Source organism: Condylostylus longicornis, unplaced genomic scaffold (assembly GCF_029603195.1).
Source record: "Condylostylus longicornis isolate FDR11 unplaced genomic scaffold, ASM2960319v2 ptg000074l, whole genome shotgun sequence".
Lineage (NCBI taxonomy): Eukaryota > Metazoa > Arthropoda > Insecta > Diptera > Dolichopodidae > Condylostylus > Condylostylus longicornis.
In genome coordinates this window covers 575,553-597,079 of record NW_026578042.1, presented here as the reverse complement: position 1 = coordinate 597,079, position 21,527 = coordinate 575,553, and the positions used below count along the sequence as shown (strand labels likewise).

The window sequence follows — 21,527 nt, the reverse complement described above, 5'->3', positions numbered from 1 at the left end:
AACTATCCTTATAAATCTCTCGAGAGAGTCCTCTCCATATTATAAATTGGGGGAACAATTCCCCATGCGGGATCTGTTACCATACGGGAAAATAAGTTTTCTATAAATTTAAAGTTAAATAATATTAAAAGATGGACTGCAACACAAGTGTATCCCTGAGATTCAAATTGTAATAATATTGCATTAATGCAGAATTCAGCTTATAAATACCAATTGCTGAATTTTTATTGATACTATATTACAATTTCGATGTCATGGTAGATATAAGTGAAACGCATAGCACGCCTCTGAATAGTTCACAAATACATTATTTATATTTTGGTTGAAATACAGTATTTGTATTCTGGATATATTAAATTTTTTTATTGAAAATACATATAAAAAATAGAAAAATGCATTGCAATTTGAAAAACAAATATAAATAGTCTTGTTCTTTTAAAGCAAACTCTATGCAATACGCCAAATACCTGCTGAATTCTACAAATAATCTTACACAAATAACAGTAGTAATCCTACCTTACTAACACTTCCATTTTTAATGTACACTATGTACGTTATGTGTTGTATATGAAATCTTACTTTTTCAACCCGAGGGGTGTATACAGGGTTCTGTATCATTTTGTTTTTATATAGAATTTAAAATTGAATGTTAAATGGTATTCAAAATTTTTTTAGCATGATTACACATACAGAATACAATAACAAAATTAAAAAAATCAATAAATTATTCATCAACACAAAAGATAAACATCATTTTTTTTATCATAGTGGTCGAAATCGAAATCTGTCGTGGTATGTAAAGTTTTTTTATCAAATTTTTACAACTCATTTGAATTTATTTACGTTAAAAATTTTCTGCAACACCGGAACGTGACAAGATTATTTAGGTCAAATTCACTTTTTAATTGTTTTAATTTTTTTTTTTTTTTTTTTTGCATTTTTTTTTAAATTTGTAATTATTTTTAAGCTTTTTCAAATGTCTTTTTTAAATTTACGTATTAAAAACGAAAAAAAAAGAGCTTATTAAACTTAAAGAGTAAAGCAAGAACAATGCAGGCGCCATACAAACATTTTAATACTGCCAATTGCATTGCATTTCTTAAGAATATTAATTATTTCTAACCTAATGTTATGCAAAATATCTTAATATTACAAAACTACAACGAATAGCCTAATTTTATGCAATTACAAAGTACTGTGTTAGTAAAGATGAAATGAATTAAATAATTTTGAAAAAAAGTTTTGAAATCCGATCATGATTCTTGTCTTTGCTAGTATTATAATTTACAATCCACATAAAGCTTTTTTTGTTTGAGAACAATTTTTAAAGTCATCTCTTATTTTTATATATAGTAAGCTTTTTTTCTCATTCCATTTTGACATTTTAAAACAAACTAAATGTCAAAAACGTGTCAGCAGCTTTTTATAGCCATAAAATTCTGACGTAAAGCAAAAATTGTACATTTTTATTTAAAGAAAACTTTGTTAGCTATTACATACTTATATACTACACTTCATCTAGTGTCATTTTAATTTTTTTTAATAAAGAAATTTTTTTTCAAGTATTTTTATAGAATAATTGATCAGAAAACAATTTAAAAAAAATATATATATATATATTTCATAAATAGAATTTAAATACAAAAGAGAAAAGGGGAATACACACAGTAGAGAAAGAGGAACCTTTATAACTCAAAAGAAATGGTAATGGCAAAAAAAGGTCAATTTTCATTAACAAAATCTAGTTAATAATTAAAATTTGGAAAAAGCATAAAAAAATACCAATTTTAAGTTTTTAGAACTACTTCCTATGTAGTACGTATATGCAAAAATTAAGTTTCTCAATTTTATCTTTGATATCAAATATTTGGAAAATAATATATGTAATAAAAATCAAGATAAGATGATAATCATCTCGGGGAAAAATAAAAAAGAGTAGATACGAACTTAAGAACGAATATACTTTGCATGTATTCAGGTAAAATTTAATTAATTTATTCGATTAAATTAAAAATGGTATAAGCTTTATACTCTTTTTATTAGTAAGTCATATCCAATTGTTCGTTCAACTTGAAAAGTTTTCCATAAAAGAAAAAAAAATCTCGCGTTTTAAAGTTTCTTCAAGTTACCTTGGAATTTTTCAATAATATCTAGTTTTTTTTTTTATTTTTCAATTATATAACTAAGCAATCTACAAAAAAACAATAAGTAGATAATATTGATTTGTCGACCGTAAGAATTTTTAAGAATATTTAGAAACAAAAAAATTTAAAATATTTATATATCAACAATATTGGAAGTAAAAATATTGAGAACCATTTACCGTAATAGATGCTTATTACATACATATATACTAAATTATTTAAATATTTAAACTAGATAACTACTTATCTAAAAATGATTTTAGCTACAACGATACCATAATTATAGTGTATACACTTAATCCAATTGGTTAATTTGTTCTCATTTAACAAGACAACACAGAACATTTCAAAATGAACGCAATCCACCATACTACCTACTTAATAAAAAAGGAAATTCATTTGGAAAAGCAAACATTTTAAATTATCTATAACAGTAGAATATTTAAATAAAATGGATTTATTAAATACAGAAATAATCTATCGTGCAGAAGGAAATGCTAATTTGGTTGTTAATTTACCTGAACATCAAAAAATTTTAAGATTACAAAAAACATCTACAATAAAATCATCTGAAGAAAAAAATATTCATAAAAATGAATTAGATATTTATTCACGTTATGAATATATGAATTTAATTACAAAATTATTGGGATCAATATATTCATGTGAATTAGGAATAATAGTTTTAAATGAATCTGAATGTATCAGATTAAATAATTTATGTGAACCATTACGGCCTATAAATAGAATTGAAAAACAAATTGGAAATTTTGGTCTTTTAATGTCAGATGCAACATTAATTTCAGATTTAAATTTGATTCAGTATATTCAATTAAATAATATTATATTAAAAAATACATTAAGTATTGAAATAAAACCTAAACAAGGATTCATGATTCAAGATATCCAACAAGATAGAATTCCTCATTTATTTCAATTTAATGGATTAAATAAATGTCGATATTGTTGTATGCAATATTCAAAATTAAATCAATCAAAAATTAATGAAATTAGTAAATTTTGTCCAATGGCTTTATTTTCTGGTGATTTTAATAAAATGATCAAAACAATTGAAGCACTTTTACAAAATCCTCAAAATAATTTAAGAATTTTTAAAAATGGATTACAATGTTACGGAGATTATAAAGACTCGATGTCACTAAATGAATTATATAAAAATATTTTTGAATCAAATGAAGAATTTTTTAAAAAACTTATTGTTACCTGTCTTCTTCATCCATATAAAAATGAAACAAATGCAATAGAGAACAATATCGAAAGTAGTTTACCAAAAGGATGTGTTCTTCATACTCTATTAAGTTTACAATTTTTAGCGAAAGATAATATTGAGTATATGGGACAAAAACAATATGAAAAAGAAGTTTCATACAAATATTTACCAGATTTATTAAAGAAAACAACTAAAAATAATTTACTTAATAAACTGACATCAAAAGAAAAGTATATGATTGGTGCAACAGCTTTAGATTCCTCTATTATGATTACTTTCTGTGAAATAGCTAATAACCTTCCTGAAGATATTTTATTGGATTTACAAAATATCATTAAACTTGATAATCGAATATTTATAACACAAGTTAAAATTTTAGATATTGATCCCAAATCAGACAATCACTTTCAAAAATATGTTATACAAACAAATAAAGCTTATTCTGAAACTTTTTCACACTTGAGTAAAGAATCGAACAACAGTTAAAATATAATGTTAACTTAATATAAATTTTGCCTTTGAACTAAAATCAGTGAAGTGTTTCCATCGGGAATTAAAATATTAATTACATTACCAGCGAACGCAAAAATATTTTCACCTGATAAATTATGCATTGTTTTTACTGTTTGCTTATAAATAATATAATTTTTGTATTAATTAAATAAAGTACCATTGAAAAATATTAGAATTAATTTTGCTTGTTCAAATTAAATAAACAAATTAATTTGATAAATAAATTTTATAAACATATAGATATTTCTTTTCAAATTTATAATAATATATATATTATCATATTATTATTTTCAGCTCTTAATTTAAAAGTTAATGTTAGAAAATTTATAAAAAAGTAAAACTTAATAGGACAAAATTTTTAATATTTGGGAATTTTATAAAAACAAATTGCATCAAAATGAGTATTGGAAAACTATTATTAAAAATACGTCATCATGTTCAAAGCCCATTCAATTCAGCTATTTTAATAATATTAATAACATTTGGAATGATATGCAGCTCATCAGGTGACATAGCGCCGAATGAAGATTCAACAGCAGAAGGGAATCTGGTATTGAATTTTATCTTTATTTTTTTATTTTAATTATATTAAAAATAAATTCTTATCTTTTAGCATACAAAGGCAGATCTAGACATTAACAGTATTTTAAACAATAATAATAACATTAACAATAATAATTTAGAAATGCCTCATCCTGGCGACAATGAGAGTACAAAAGGTCCAGCAACAATAATAAATGATTTAGGATTTATACATGCGTTTGTTGCCTCGATATCTGTTATATTAGTAAGTGAATTAGGTGATAAAACATTTTTTATTGCTGCAATAATGGCAATGCGTCATCCAAGATTGACTGTATTTACCGGTGCAATGTCAGCATTAGCTTTAATGACAATATTATCAGCCGTTTTTGGTATGGCTGCAACAATTATACCAAGAGCATATACATATTATATATCAACAGCTTTATTTGCAATTTTCGGTTTGAAAATGTTAAAAGAAGGATATTATATGTCACCTACAGATGCTCAAGATGAATTAGAGGAAGTCCAATCTGATTTACGTAAAAGGGAAGATGAGGTAAGTGCATTTCAAATTTTTTTTTTGGAATTTATGAATTATCTTTATTAAATAAGAAAATGATTTTTATTATTTAATTTTTTTTTCTGTAATTTATTGTACCTTTTGTATATAACCGAAAAGAATTTTTTTTAAATAATTTTTGTTATTAATTGTCGTTTTTGAATTTAATGAAAAAGTATGTTTTTTTTCTTTTTTTTTTTTTGCTGCATAAATATTTCCACTTTGTTCAAATTTTTTAATTTAATTATGAATAAAGAAAATTTATAATATTTAAGCTTTGTGACAAAATATATTTTTTATCTTTTTTTCTTTAATAGCAGCTTCACTGAAGTTGGTTGCATGTTTCATTTCAAGCTTTTTGATTTTAGTTATTTTACGCATAAAATGGTTGGTTTTTTTTTAGAAAAAAATAAGAAACGAAAAAATTTAAAGAGTTTATCTTATAAATAAATCACTGATAAGGCTTTTATTTCACATATTCACATAAAAACTTAAGTAAACATAAATATATATAAATAGTTATTAAGTAAATTTTATAGAAGTCACGTAAACTTTTTTAATTTCATATAATATTGTATTATTATTTGAATTTAAATTTTTTCAGATGACATTTATTATTACATTGTATTTTTGATATTTTAATGTAGAACATACATTTTTTTTGTATTGTTATGTTTGGGTCTAGGAAGCTTATAGCTTTCTCAGTAAAATTTTTTTGATTATAGGGAAAAATGTTGAAAATACTAACATTTTTGGGTTCATTTGAAGTATTAATGAAATATTTAATATTAAATATACAAATTCAGTTTTTATATTTTAAAAAAAGGTTTGGAGTTTTGATTTTGTATTAATATGTTAATTACTTTCCTTTACCTTGTCAAACTATTGAAAATTTAAAGAAAATGAGTTTTGATTTTATACTGTAAATGCTTTTAATTTAATTTAAGAAAAACGAAAAGAAATGTTAATTAAAATAATTTTATCTAATTATTTTTAAGTTTTTAAGTCTCTTTCTCTTTTTCTTTACATATTTTTAATTCTCATAAAATGTTACAAACAATAATATACTGCTGGCCCTCTTCGAATTAATGAACGAGTTATTATCATGATCCGGAAAGTGCAAAATCCGGCTTTTGAAATACATACATATGTATAATTACATTATTTTTTAATAATAGAGCTACATACCTACTGGAATTTATTTATTCTTAAAAAATTGAAACTTAATATTCCTACATATTTGAATTTTTATGTACTCATCAGATTGAAATTTAATATTTTAATGTTTCCGGATTTTGTGTTTACCTGTCATATAATATGCTCCTGATCAAGATTAAAATTAAATAAAACACAAAACAAAAATAATAAATTTACAAAAAAAAAAAAAATGCTCCTACACACAACAAAGAACATTGAAAATTAATTCAACTTAATACAACAAAAACTATTCGAGAGATTTTTTTTTTCGTTTTGTTCAAAAGTATCTCATCTTTTCACAGTTAATGCGAGCTACAGCCAAAAAAAATAAAGATAAAGATGAAGATGAAGTTCCAACTTCAAGTGATGAAGAAGAACAAAATACTAAAAATAATAATATCAATAATAACAATAAAGAAAACTCAGTTGCTTCCACAAATATATCACCAATATCATCGATTGGTGAAAGAAAAACAAAATCAACATCAAATTTATTATTAAAATCAAATAATAATAATAATAATGTTAATAATAATATGAACTCATCTACATCAACTGATGAGGGTATTGATGTAATGGGCCCTTCTACTACAACATCTGTTTTAGGATTAAATAATGGTGATGTTAATGGTGGAGTTACATTAACTGATGGAGTAACTTCCACAATTAATTCTTCTAAGGTAACCACTGCTGGCGGTGAAATGGAATTAATTCAAGTTGGAGGAGCTAAGAAGAGGGTTAGACCTAATTAAAATATGTATTTTTGATGTTATATTGTTACATCATTAATTTTACACAAAAAAAAAAAAATTTTTTTTTTACTTTTATTTGTTCAAAATTAAAGAAATTTTTCTAATTTCCTATTTTTTTTTTTTCTGTATTCTTGTCTTATTCTTGTTTGTTACTTCATAAATACTTTTTTTATGTAATTTGATTTAAACTATTCTGTTTTTGTTCTTTTAATCAATTTTGATTTAATTTAACAAATTATAAATATACTAAAAATGTGGTTTGCTGCATAAAGGAACTGAAGCTTAAGTAAGGGGAATTGAATTAAGTATTCATTCATTTGTTTATTTCAACAACGTTTAAAATTTTAATAGTAAATTATATAAAATGATTTTGTAACATGTAATTGTGTAACATAATAATATGTAGATGAAGAGAAAATTGTCATTCGTTTTAATCTAAACTCAATACTTGTGCCTAAAGATGAACATTTGAGTTTTCATAAATTTTAATTCATTTATTTTTTGTTTTTTTGTAAGGTTTTGTTATATGTTTTGATGTAGTTATTAATTGAGTGGTGGATTGCATTAAAATGTAGTTAAATTCATTTAAACTGAATTAAATAAATTTAAGTTTTGCGTTCAAATGTCATTGACAAACACTATTACTTTTAAGACCCTTTAAGCTGTTAATCAAAATTATAATCGAAAATTCATTTGGAACTTATTTAAAAGGCGAAATTGTTTGACATGGAAATTTGAACGTATAAAAGAATATTTTTTTTTGTTTGGATCTTTAAACAAAGATTTTTTGTGTAGTAATTTGAAAAAAAAATGAATGAAAATCTAAAAAGCATACGTGGAAATTGATAATTTAAATTGCAAGTTTATTGAGAATGTTGATTTTGTCTAAAAATAAAAATAATATGATTTGCTAATGTACATATATACTATAGAAAATTAATTAATTTTAATTTTTAAATTCTCTATTTGTTTCTTTTATAAGTTTTGGATATGTTTTTGTTTAATTATTTCAGTTCTTAACTTAGTTTTTTACCTATTTATATTTAAGTTATTTTCTTAATACTGAAACTATTTTTTATTAAAAAAAAATTTTACAAAAACATATAATACAAATTTCTTTTATTTTAGTTGGAACGTGAATCAGCTACCACGGCTATGGTAACAGATCCAGAAAGTGGCGTAACAAGAAAAGTACCAAAACGAAGTGCTTATTATTTAGCAACACGAATATTTATGCAAGCTTTTACAATGACCTTTTTAGCTGAATGGGGTGATCGATCACAATTAACAACTATAATTTTAGGAGCTCGAGAGGTATAAATTTTTGATTTTTACTCATTTTCATTTACACATTTATTAATATTTGTTTGTTATTTTTATTTTAGGATGTCTATGGTGTTATTGTGGGCGGTGTTTTAGGACATTCACTTTGTACAGGCTTAGCAGTTATTGGAGGACGAATGATTGCCCAAAAAATTTCTGTACGAACAGTTACATTAGTTGGCGGTGTTGTTTTCCTATTATTTGCTATTAGCGCTTTATTCTTTGATCCAAACGACACGTAAAGTATTTTGATGGAATTTAAAACTTTCTTGATTTCAAATTTCGTCAAACTTTTTTGATAAATCGGGACTTAATTAAAATTAAATTGATATTGTTTTTTTTTTTACGTTACATCTCATAAAATATTATATAATTCTTTTTATTATATCTGTATAAATATTTTTTTTTTATTTTAACTATCATAAAAATTATTGATATTCTTAAAGTATAATGTTTGAAAATGAATTTTATAATTGAAATGAAAACATTCAAAAAAGATTTAAAAAAAAACAAAATGTATAATAATTTTTAGGATATTATTATTAATAAGTGCAGAAAAATTGTAATAATCAATGTAGTATTTTGTAATCAGCAAATAAAATATAACAATATAATTCCTTCACTATTGAAAATAATTATTAAAAATTCTATTATAGATCTTTTCGTAATCTGCATTTAAACATTCTAATAGAAATAAAATCCTAGAATGCCTGTGGCTTACCAGTTATTTTTTATTAAATGATGTATTATGTAAATAAAGATTTTTAAATATATATTATATATAAATATATATATATACATTTATATAAATATGTGTGTATAAATGTAAAAGAATTTATTAGAAATAATTATTGTCGTTAAGAAAAGAATTTTAAAAATGAAAATAAAGTGATAACCAGAGCATTAAAAAAATATTTTTATTTGATTATTTTATTAATTTGTTATTTAAACATTTTATTTAATTATTAAAAATAGTAAATCATAGTTATTTTTAGAAAACAGAAAGTTAACATTTGCAATGTGCTTTTTAGTCATTTTGGAGGCCTAAAATATAATGTCTATATTATACTTTTAAAGCTTATGTATCTATAGTTTTAACCGTATATTATTTTAAAAGTGGAGCAAGTTTATACTCGTATGTATAAGGACAAATTTGTATTTAGAGATACGTAAACGTTAATTATCTCACGAATCTGTATTAAAAAAAATCGTCTGAATCGTCATATGATTTCAGAGCTTGTGACATCATTTTGTTTTCTTTTCTAATCACACACGCTTTACAAAGCATATAATGCTATAATGTTTTTGTTAAAACCAAAATTCGCTATTGTGCCAGTTAAAGAATTATTATAAGCGCTTTTAAATGACTAGGGTTATTAATTTCAGCTTGCTAAAAAAAATTTATTATCTGTTTGTAATTTCATAAACAGAATTACCAATTGTTTGAGCCTATTATTTACATTTCAATTCTGTTTAAGATTAAAATGAGGGGAAAAAACTGACTAAAATTGTACTTTAATCTGTTTTAATCTTAATAATCTAATAATATTCTTTTTATCTTTATAGATTAATTAAAGCATCACGAAAATTGAAAATAAAAGGAAGTGCTTTTTATTTTGAATAAAACCAATAAAAAAATTTTTTTAAATATTGGGTACTATGCGAAATTTACTGGATCATTTGAGATAGAATAAATTTAATATATGTATGAGTATATAATTATTAGAAAATTCACAATAATTTGCAAATAAAAATGAAAATTATTTTATAAAAAAACTTAATTTTCAAATATTATTGTGTAAAATATTTATAAAATTAAAAATTGAACCTACCTTTGATATCAGGCGGTGGTCTTCCATTTATTCTTGCTATCGTTGTTCCTAGTGAAAGGCTTTCCAAATCATTTAAGCTTGTTGGAGATAATAATTTTTCAGCTAATAGTGGATTTGCAGCTATTGAATATCGATTATTTGTATTGGTACTATTATTATTATTATTTGCACTATTACTATTATTGTTATTACTACTACTACTACTATTATTGCTATTACTATTATTACTTGTATTATTATTGTTATTATTATTATTACTATTATTATTGTTATTGGAAAAATTATTATTACTTTGTCTTTGATTTTGGTGATGATGCTGCTGCTGCTGTTGTTGTTGTTGTTGAGATAAATTACTTGAATTATTACTAGCCGTTACAGATGCCGCTAATGCTAATAATGCTGCTGTATCGATTGAATTATTAATATTTAAATTATTATTAATAATTCCATTATTTGGTATTACAGCGTTATTACTATTATTATTACCATTATTATTTTCATTATCATTATCGTTATTTGTTGTTAAAAAATTTGTTGAATTTTGATTGTTACTATTATTTGTACATGAGGCAAGAAAATTATTTTGGTTTAAAGCTTGTTGTAAATTTAAATTGTTATTATTGTCCTCTTGCTAAAAAAAAAATTAAAGAATAAGAAATGATTAATTAACAAAATTAATAAATATGAAAATAATATTAAAAGAATGTTAAAAGATAAAAATATAATTACCTTTACTTCAACAGTAAAGTCTGATAAAAAACTGTCCAATTCAAATGAACTTTCTGCTAATTGCCTAAAAAGTTCATCTGAATCTGATGTATTTATTGGTTCTAAAGAATTTATATCACAAGAGTTATTTCCTATTTCATTATTATTTTGATTTGCATTATTTGTATTATTATTAGCGGCTTCCTGAAATTTAAGAATAAAAAAATTATATTGTTGTCGATATTGATTGCAGTCTCTAAAATTTTACCGCAAATTTATTCTAACACATTCAATTTTAAAAAAATTTTTAATTATAATGCATGATATTAAATATTTCTAAAAATGAAAAAGCGTTTTCTTGGTTTTTTACTCAAATATAACTTTTAAATTGGTATATTAAAGAGCGTTACTTCAAAACTGTAATAACATTGTATTGAAACACAGTTGAGCGATTAAAATTTACAAGCTGAATTGCGTATTAATATTGTATTACTACAATTTTGAAGTAAGGCAGATTTGAATAATAAATCTGTCAAAAATGTGAATTATTTTACATGTTTATAATGAATTTTAACAAAATATAATGAAAAACGAATAAATAAATAAAAATAAACAAATTTAAAATATAAATTTCTGAAAATTAATTTACCTGCAAGCACGTAGAGATATCAACCATTCGTCCATCATTATCAGGGCACCATAGCAATGCATCATCAATAAATGGCATTGCCGATATGGCAGAGCCACTCCTTATACCCGTCGCCAATGCCAGTTTATCTTTTATTTCACCGAATAAAAAAATTTTGGATTCTCTTTTTTTAGTCCTTTATAAAATTTATTTTAATAGAAGTACTTAAAAAAGTACTTCTTTTAAACAAGAAGTCAAAATTACTTAGTTTAATTATTTTTATAATTACAAGTATTTATATTTTTTTTTTCTAGTTTCAAATTAAAAAAATTTCCAGTCTTTTATGTTAAATTTTGGAATTATTTTCAAGTTTATTATTTTTCAATTAATTTTAAATATAATTTATTAATTATGTTGTATATTAAAGGCACTGCTTACATTTTTTTCTTTTCATTAAATATATTTTTTATTTATTATATTCCAAAAACTGAATAAAACGCCTATATTCTTTTGGCTAAAAAGTTCTTGTAAATATTAAAATTGTATAAATGTTTAAAGGACGTATACGTTTAATATGATAGGTACAAAATTTAAACATTTTTTGTTTTTTTAAATATTAATAATAAATTAAAAATTATTATTAAAATATTTTAATTTGGCAGCTTGATAATGAACACATTATTGATAATAATTTTTGTATTTAAACAGTCTGAAAGAAAACAAAAAAGAATAATTAAAATAAGATTCAAAAAATTTTTAAATTGGATTTTTTTAAAAATGTCAATAATATAACAGTAATAATATTGAAACCATGTATGAAAGAGCTAAACGGTTATGTATCGCATACAAGCACCTAAAGTTGAAAACAGAACAGAAGCGATTTTTCTCGTCGAAATGTCAAACTTCATTTAGAATATACATACATAAATAGAATTGCCCAAAATAAAACGGAATTTATAGCCGAAATAAAATAGCCGAAAATCCCATTTTACCGTTGGCGGTTGTTTAACATCAACTGTTATGTATGTGTGACATTATATGCAAAATACTATATAAGTTAATTTGCCGCTCAACTGTTCCCCAAATCGTGACGTTTACTGCTTTTACGTTATATGAATGTCTAGCGTCATCTCGACACACAGCTATTAAAAGTATACCGCTAAATATACCATGATGATGTTATGTTAGATCTAATTTTTGTTGACGCTCGGCTTTGATATTTTGCGTAAAAATACCTACTTATATGAATTTTTGAGTCGTCACAACACAGGCGAATTGTGATTTTAATCAACTCATAAAAAATAATATGACATGAATTCAATTAGAATTAGTTATTATGTATATTTGGCAATGCTAAATTCAACAATTTTCAACAGCCGCATTGTCATTTAAATATCAACAATTGTTTACAATTTTTCATATACAAAATAGAAGTCAGCCAAAGTCAATTTAATTTATTATTTTTGCTATTTAAATCTATTATATTTTTTGCATGCGTATTCATTTTATAAATTATTAAATAATATGTAGAAATTAGTGAAGTGATGAAGTTTATATTAATATACATATTATGTACATTCATGACAGTTAATTGAATTATTCAATATTTTAACATTCTGTTAAAAATGAGTGAAAATCATCCATCAACTTCTAAGAACATACAAAGCGAAGATGAAAACTCAGATATTGAAATTCCACCGACATTGGACATAACAAGTGAAGATTTTAATCCTGAGGAGGCTTTATATTCTAATATTTTGAAACCTAAAAAAATTTCTTTCAAACAATATAGTAATGTTGCACAATTTGAGGTATGTATGTAATAAATATTAAATAGCATGTCAAAATAATATTTAAATTCGAGTAAAAATTCTCCAATGTCAAAAAACATATTGCAAATAAGCTTTTATTTTATTAAAGCTTTTTTCATTTATCGTTTTATTACAGTCAGCTTTGACAAGAGTAGGAATTTTGGAAGTAGGAAAAAAACAAAAACCAACGAAACAAAATGAAACGAAACAAGGTGAATCTAGTGTATCAGAGACACAAACCAAATCTAAAAATAGTGGTGCAGAGACATCTATGCGGCGTTTTGAAGAACATCAAAGTAAGTAAAATGAAATTAGAATGATTTTAAAAAATAGCAGTATTGATGCACGCTGTTGAGACATTCGAAACTTTTAATTCTAAAAGCGAAGCTTGAATAAATTTTTGTTTTATTTTAGAATTTACTCTTAATTTCAAATATTTAGTTATAATATTTTAAAAAAATTTTAATTTTAGTGCCCATCACTGGTAGAAAACTGCAAACGAGACATCAAAGAAATTTAATAAAAAAAATGGAAGATTATAAGAGTGGTCCTTTCAGCATTTTATATGATTCATGGAAATCTCAGAAGAAAATTATAGTTTATGTTAGGAAACAGCATGGTGTACGTGGTTATATATTGGGTTATTTACTCGGTTTTGATAAACACATAAATTTATTATTACAAAATTGTTATGAAATATGGAAACGTAGAAAATTTGATTTTAGTTCAAATAATGCAACATTAGGTACACCAACGAATTGTTCAAAAAGATTAAAAAAATTAGGTATTAAAATACCAGAGAATGAAATAAAAAGTTTAAATAGAAAGTATGTTGTGGTAAAAAGAAAAATTGATCAAATTCTTGTACGTGGTGAACAAATTTGTCTTATTAGATTTGCTAATGCTAACGATGAGGAAAAATTAAATAAATGTATTTTATGAAATTTGCTCTGCTTTTTTTAATTATTACGAAAAAATACAATACATTGAAAAGTTATGATGTGCGGAATTTGTTTTCAATTTGAATTGGTTGTCATTAAAATGACGTGGAATGGTTCGTTTAAAATTTGTGACTTTTCAGTACTGTAGACGAAAATTTCTAATTTTTTATAAGAAATAGCAAGAAATATTTTATTTGTTTCAGAAAAAACCTGTTTAATGATATTGCAAGACATTAATGGCCAAGTAAATATCAATAAGAAGATGAAAACTTCTAAAAAAAAGTAATTTTCTAAAATTATTTCTAATTTCAAAAGAAAGGAAGTAATATAAACTTAGGAGAGTTCTAATATTCAAACGCCACTAGTATTGATCAAAAATTTAGTTCAACTTAATTCAGGAATTTAACAAAATCACACCGGATCCAACTCTGGGTTCAATAATTTTGTACGGAAACTGAACGTTATATGAAGGTATGTACAAATTTAAGTTCAACTTAGCACAGAATTTTAGCAATATCGCATTGGACCCTGCTCTAGACCCTGGGTCCAATAGTTTTGTATGGGAGTTGACATAATGTCTAGGTACGTGCATAATTATGTTTCTATTACACTGCCCCAATAAATATGCAATTTTTTCGAACTTGAGTTGTTTTCCGAAAATTAAAAGCCGTTTAGAGTTTAAAGTGTTGTGAATTAAATATTCTTCTTTGTACATTTACGGTACAAATTTAAATAATTAAAATTGAAAATATTGACAGAACAGTAGAATTAAATTTTCGCTTATTTTATAGTAAAAATACCAAAAAAATACGACAAGTTATTTAAACTGTTTTGAAAAATCAAATTTTCCTTTTGAATTACCAAATTTTTTGCTTTCAAAATCCTTATATTATAATCCTACCTGCTTGAACAATAATTTTTAAAAATTTAAAAATTTCACTAAAAATTAGATAAAATTTTTTTTACAAGCCCATATTTTTTTTTTGTTTTTAAAGTTCACAACAACTTAGGTTAAAAGCAAAAGCATTGTTAAAACAAAAACCGCCTGATATAAAATGAAATTTTTTCTATTTTGCCATTTTCTAACGTTCAAAATACAAAAGAAAAGAAAAAATATGAGTAACTCCTTTTATTTTTCTTATTCCTCTCTTTTTTCCTTTTCTAATACAAAACAACGAAAATCTTCATTGGATCGAAAATTTTTTTTTTAGTATCTTTATAAAAACCAATGTTAGAAAATTGTTCTTTGAGTTTTTCATTTTGAATTTTTTTTTTTTTTTTTTGGTTTCGGTTGTGTGGTTTGATAATGAAAACAAAAATAAATTGCATTGCAAAATTTTCGAGTTCAATGACATTTCAATAAGATAAAACGTTAGATGGTCCGGATTTTCTTGTTATTATTTCTATTATATACACACATACACACGTACATTATTTATGTACGTACGTACCATTATAGTGTAAAGAAGATATTATTATAAAACAAAAAGTGATCGAACTTGTAATAAGTGTAAATATATTTGTATGTATAAATATGTAGGTATATTACTCCACATGTATAACAACTCGAATGCATGAGATTTGCTATTGTTAAAATTTTTTCTTACTTTCTGAAGTTTTATTTAACATAGCGTGCATAGAAAGTGTAAGTATAATCAAAATCTTTAATTGGAAATAAAAAAAATTAGAAGAAAAACAAGAAAAAATTATTAAAGTTGGAATTTTTTTATTAAAAAAAAAGATCAACATAATCTTGAAATTTATTTAAAGTTGGTAGAAATGTTGTCAGGCCAAAATATACACAAATGATGAATGATTCTGGGAATTTAATTTGAACATTTTTTTTTTTTTTTCAAATTAAATTGAATGCTGTTGAGTTGCTGGAATTTAATCTATTTGTTTTGAAATTTTCAGGTCATCTAAGTATTTATATGTATTAGATTTAATTAATTGGGCAGTTTTAGAATTTGTTACATAAAAAATTATAGTTAAACATGAAATATATAGCTATATATAATAATACATAGCTATATACAATAAACAGCATTAATTATTTTGTTATTGTAAGTTACTTCTACTTGAGAGCATTTTGTAATTGTAAGATGTTTACATATTAATTAATTAAGAGTTTTATTTTCTATTCTATGATTTTGACAAAAAAAAAGTTTTTTATTCTATTAAAAGCACACGCTGAATTTTGAACAGTGGTACAAAGCACTATGGCGTATACACTAAGATTCTTTTAGTATTAGAAACCTAAGCATTTGGTATTTATGTGAATATCGTAACATACTATAAACTAGATTTAATTTGTATTTAAATTTTCTAATTTTACTCTGAAAATCATATTTCTCTTATATCTTGTTGATTTTTAGCCATAATGAGAAAAACAAACCTGAATACGAAGCATTTGTATGTAGATTATTTTCAAAATTATTTGGAAAATTACAATAAAGATCAAGATGAAAAATTAAAAACTTAACTTTCTCCAAAATATGTACGTTAGGTACCTACTTCTTATTATCAGTTTTTTTTGCTTTTGAAGTTGTTCATAGAAGATGCAACCAAATCAAAATCTGGCCTTTCACATTAAAATAGAGAAAATTAAATTTACACATTTTCTTTTTTTAAAAAAATTTTAAAAACAATGAAAACTTAAAACAATTTGAATGAATAAGAAACTTAAAAAAAATTAGAAAATATATTAGTCTGGATTTAATTGTAGCTGAAAATTTTCTAAAATTATTGAGACGAATTCAGTGTTATTTGAAACAGAATTGATAATTCTAGAATTTGTACTACTACAACTACTATTTAAATTATGTGAAAATTTAGACTACGATTTATGATTTGAATTTTCCTATTTGGAATGAAGATTTCACAATATATATAGCTAGTCTTAATAGATTGATTTCCAAATTTTGAACTCTATTTAATAATAATTAATATCACTTGTACTACTTATGAATAAATTACACTGTATAGTTGATTATTGCTGATCAATATGATAATAGTTTTGATTTTGAAATTAAGTTGACACAACATTCATTCGGATTGTAAGTTGCATGCATATATTTTTGAATAACAGAGATTATACTTTCATATCAAAGCCATTCAACTCAATCATAATGCTCTCAGAAGACTAAAAAGGAATTTGCCTTTTGATTTAGCGCGAAATGCGTTTCACCAAATCGGGGAGCGTTGAATCTCTTTCAATTTATATTAAAGAAAATTTGATGGTTAGTCTAAGGAGACTAGTATCTGAATATAAGGAGGAAGTTTTGGTGGTGAAACACATAACTAACTATGGGCTGCCAGAGAATGGCATATTAGTAGCATTCATGTTTTCCTATTTTCTTCGATGAAAAAAAAATAAAATCATAATGCTCAAAATCCTTAAAGTACAATTTTCTCTTGCGTTTCCGAATAGAAATGTTTATATACATGAAAAAATCAAAGATTACAATGATTACATTACTTACGCAGTAATTACTTAATCTTAGATGTATACAAAGAGATGAACACGTTGTTATTCAATAAATCTTTATATTCGCTATATTCCTATTTTATATTTCAAAGATAATAACGCACTTAAACCGTTATACGTTTAACTTTTAATATTATTGCATTCTCAATTCCATTTTCAATATGAGCGGTGCTCAGAAATAAAAAAAAAATAATATTATTACAGCATAATAAATTTTATTTGCAATTAAATTTTGAAAAAAAAAAAAATGCCATAATAATAATTACGATATCGGTAAGAAATTCAAAAAAAAAAAAAACAAAAAACAACAAAAATTTCTATTGTAATTCAATTAAAATGATAGTGAAAGTATTAAAAAAAAAGAAACGTAAAAAAAAATGAAACTTCCGACTTTGCTGGCAAAATATTTTAAACTGCAAATGTGCATTTACCATTTTTTTTTTTTAATTTTCTTATGGTTTTTTTCTTTTGTTTTTTGTTTCTGTTATTAGTTTTAAATAACATTGAACTTCGCTGTTTTATTATTCATCTAGACTTTTTTTTCTGTATATCTAATTTTATTTCCCTCTCTTCTCCCTCAGCCCCCCCCCCCCCACCCTTTTTTTCTTCTCTTGGTGTTTTTCCATTTCTTATATATGTACCTATACAATCTTGATCGAATCTAACAATCTTTTCGCTATCTTTACAATTATATTTTTAAATTTATCAAATTTTAGTAATCGTGTAACGTAGAAATTTTTCCTCTATTTTTTTTTTTTATTTTTTGTTAAATAAAATTACAAAATCATGCATTGAACATTAGCTTTATGCTTATAGCTTTATATTTAGATAGCTTACTATATAAGTATATGCAGAATTACGATATAACAGTGATTTTAAAATGTTACAATTATTTAATAATTTAAAATTCATGGTCAATATTATGTAAATTCTTTGCTTTATTTTAAAGAAAGATGAAGGAGCTACTAGCAATATTAAGTCAAATATGTATAGGATCTTACACATCTAAGTGCAGGTGATATAATGGTATATATAAGAATACCATTATATAGATCCCCATATATCGTAATCCCCATATATCGTATCGTAAAGAAAATGTTCGAATGAAAAATTCGGATGATTTACAGTTCAACATGTTCTGCAGAGTAACAGGAGCTTAAAGTTAATTTCGGTTGGTTTTTTACAACTACATTCCTGTATCAGATAGGCACATTACTAAATATGATTTGGAAGTTTTAGAAAAACTTTTTAGGGTTTTCTTATATAAACAACTTCATTAGTTATAATTCGAAAAATATGAAATTTTAACTTTTCATTTCTAAAAAACATTTTTTATTTGTTCATTTTTAGTTGACCTTAAATTACAGCTTTCTCTAATTTCGCTACAACTGGTAGCCTTATTAATTTAGGTTTAATTTGCCATCTTCCTAGCTCTTATGGCTTAGGAGTTATAAAAAAAAATGAAGTAGCGCAATTGTTTTTTATAACTTCTTTCAATTTTCAGGTCTTTCAGAGTTTATTTTGAATCGAATTTTGTGAAAATGCAAGCGTCTTTCAGGCGAAGGTGAATTCTATTGATATAAAAGAAGCTCTTATAAGAGCATTGAATTAATTTTTAGTATCCTTTGGGGGGCAGTGTGGGACTGTCTTGAAAGGCTTAACGAATTGGGTAAATTCAACCGGGATACATTGAGCTAAGTGCTTGGACAAACGCCCGACGCATTGGCGAGGAAAGCGGTAGGTGGAGTAAGGAGCGCTGGAGTTATTTTCCGGGGCTTCCCAAGGCCAGAAAATTTTTGGGAGACTATGACTAGAGACGAAATTTAGGAAGATCATAGGGTTGGGCAGGAACTCGAATTCATCATGGAAGTACGTCCCGAGAGGATGTTGTATGGGCCTGTCGCAGTATAAACTGTCTCTTTCATTCAATTTAAAAGATCCTTATCATATTGTCTCTTTCATTTATAATATTAATTTAATTTCAGTATAACAAGTTTGAATTTATAATCTACTCGTAGCTAGTTAAAAAGAAATTTTTTAGAAAAAATATTTAAAATTTTTAAATAATAAATTTTATTTTTTAATCACTTATCGATTTTTTTCATTAAGTGTTTTCATATTATTGGAGAAAACTGCTTTAATTATTTTAATACTATTTTTGATAAAAGGAAATTGAATGAATGTTATAAAAATAATTTAAATGCAACTGGTATGCAATGTAATGCAATTTTTTTTTTTGTACTTTTATGCAACATAAGAAAAATGATATACGAGAAACAAGTTTTCAATAATGCGCTAACATTAATGTTTTTGCGATAGTAAACTACTGGTGAGCGTAATACAATACAATCTATCTAATTTTCCTTTCTTGTACAATTTTAATTTTTTCTCATTTTTTTTTAAATAATAAACTAGTGAAAATTAAAATTATTTTATATTGTATAGTTGAATGTTATCATGATAGCTCACCAAAATAGAAATTTAAATTTAAATATATGTGTACTAATATGTGTGCATGTTATTAATGAATGAATCTGTGTGTTTGTACAAACGTGGAAGTACTCTAAGTACTATTATATTGTGTATGCAAGTATTTTGTTACATAAAGTGTAATTCATACACAGGTGCTAAGAAAGTAATTGTAAGTTTTTTTTATTATTACTATTATTATTAACATTTTAACTCTCAACAATTTATTTATTTTTTTTTCCTCTTTCTTTCATTTTCTAGTTTGAATTCAATTTTTTTAATTATTATTAGATAGTTCGTATATCGATGGCAATGACTTTTATAGATAAATTTTTTTTTTTATTATTTTTCAAATTTTCTATAAAAAATAATTTTTTTTTAAAAATTACGTAAGTATATTGCAATTTTTTAAATAAATTTTCTTTTTTTTTTTCAATATTAGTGTACAAGTACTCAAAATTTAAAATTATTAACAAAATTATGGTATTTGCACGACAGTTATTTGAGTTATATTGAAGAAATGCCACAGGAAAGTTTGCATTACAAAGTAAGTTTCATATTAACTTCGGGTAAAGAATTTTTAGTTGATGGAAAAAATTCGAAGGAAAGAAATAACAGAAGGGGCAGCGTAGGACTCTATATTGAGGCCAGATATTTGCAAAATAATGTGTGGGTGATATAGTAGCTCTAACGTTACCTATAACGGAAATAAAGTAAGAAGAAATCAGGTTGAAAGAGGTAATATGAAGAGTATACATGTAAATGAATGATCACTGATTGGAGCTGATGGTATAGTCTGAATATGTTGAAATATGAATGCATAAAGAGATAGCAGTCGAAAATCAACTAGGCAGAATAACGCAAATACGCTTGACTAATTAAAACCGATGGCTTGCTGAGTTTGTTGCCTCATGAGTGTATAAAGACACATCAACTAAACAGAACATTGCGAAAACGTTTTGTCAACATGCGTGGTTCTTCAGGAATGAGCCGCGAAGAACACGACCTGCGTATTACTGAGGAAAATGATCAAGAAGCAGCCATGAGGGAAATGATCAAGAAGAGAAGACCGTATTACTGTTCGAAAACCATTCGAACAAAGAAAGCAGTAAAATTTAGAATCAAGCTAAATTTCAATTTGAGATTTGCTTTTGGTAGCAATCAATAATGCTGTATATGAAACATAGATATGGGCTGATGCTCTTCTTGATTATTCTGCAAGAAATTATTAAAATTTGTACAAGGCAGAAAAGTTTTACAGAAGCAGCAGCCGAGTTAAGAATATAGACCGCGCGGATATGGAAACGCTTTAATCAAATATAAAACAATAGTCACAGAAAAAGAACCCAAATACGACATTTGTATTGAGAATTTGATGAGTTTAACTATACCATGTTTATTGTAACA

The 21,527-nt window shown here is 24.4% G+C and overlaps 3 protein-coding genes across 6 annotated transcripts in view; 2 read left to right on the top strand and 1 right to left on the bottom strand.

Moving 5' to 3' along the window:
- The window catches only part of LOC129612544 (glycosyltransferase-like protein gnt13), a 230,932-nt gene that overhangs the window by 82,841 nt on the left and 126,564 nt on the right, over nucleotides 1-21,527 (bottom strand). For both annotated transcript variants that reach the window (XM_055526204.1, XM_055526205.1), the window contains exons 4-6: nucleotides 11,434-12,121; nucleotides 10,806-10,988; nucleotides 10,077-10,707 (exon numbers count right to left, since the gene is read on the bottom strand). In XM_055526204.1, coding sequence (XP_055382179.1) covers nucleotides 10,077-10,707; nucleotides 10,806-10,988; nucleotides 11,434-11,511 — 892 coding nt within the window. In that variant the 5' untranslated portion in view covers nucleotides 11,512-12,121. The remainder of the gene's footprint in view (nucleotides 1-10,076; nucleotides 10,708-10,805; nucleotides 10,989-11,433; nucleotides 12,122-21,527) is intronic.
- On the top strand, nucleotides 1,471-9,125 carry LOC129612542 (transmembrane protein 165). 3 transcript variants are annotated; one of them, XM_055526201.1, is made up of 6 exons: nucleotides 1,479-1,704; nucleotides 4,183-4,438; nucleotides 4,502-4,969; nucleotides 6,472-6,906; nucleotides 8,050-8,235; nucleotides 8,307-9,124. In XM_055526201.1, the coding sequence occupies exons 2-6, from the start codon at nucleotides 4,286-4,288 to the stop codon at nucleotides 8,484-8,486; spliced, it is 1,422 nt and encodes a 473-aa protein (XP_055382176.1). In that variant the 5' UTR covers nucleotides 1,479-1,704; nucleotides 4,183-4,285; the 3' UTR covers nucleotides 8,487-9,124. The 3 variants fall into 3 exon arrangements, with proteins under 3 accessions (XP_055382178.1, XP_055382176.1, XP_055382177.1); XM_055526202.1 differs by lacking the exon at nucleotides 1,479-1,704 and adding an exon at nucleotides 1,751-1,978 and having other exon boundaries at nucleotides 8,307-9,125; XM_055526203.1 differs by lacking the exons at nucleotides 4,183-4,438; nucleotides 4,502-4,969; nucleotides 6,472-6,906; nucleotides 8,050-8,235; nucleotides 8,307-9,124 and adding an exon at nucleotides 2,408-4,094 and having other exon boundaries at nucleotides 1,471-1,704.
- The window catches only part of LOC129612525 (uncharacterized), a 33,877-nt gene continuing 25,205 nt past the window's right edge, over nucleotides 12,856-21,527 (top strand). The window contains exons 1-5 of the mRNA XM_055526179.1: nucleotides 12,856-13,223; nucleotides 13,360-13,519; nucleotides 13,696-14,154; nucleotides 19,019-19,155; nucleotides 20,563-20,667. Coding sequence (XP_055382154.1) covers nucleotides 13,038-13,223; nucleotides 13,360-13,519; nucleotides 13,696-14,154; nucleotides 19,019-19,155; nucleotides 20,563-20,667 — 1,047 coding nt within the window. The 5' untranslated portion in view covers nucleotides 12,856-13,037. The remainder of the gene's footprint in view (nucleotides 13,224-13,359; nucleotides 13,520-13,695; nucleotides 14,155-19,018; nucleotides 19,156-20,562; nucleotides 20,668-21,527) is intronic.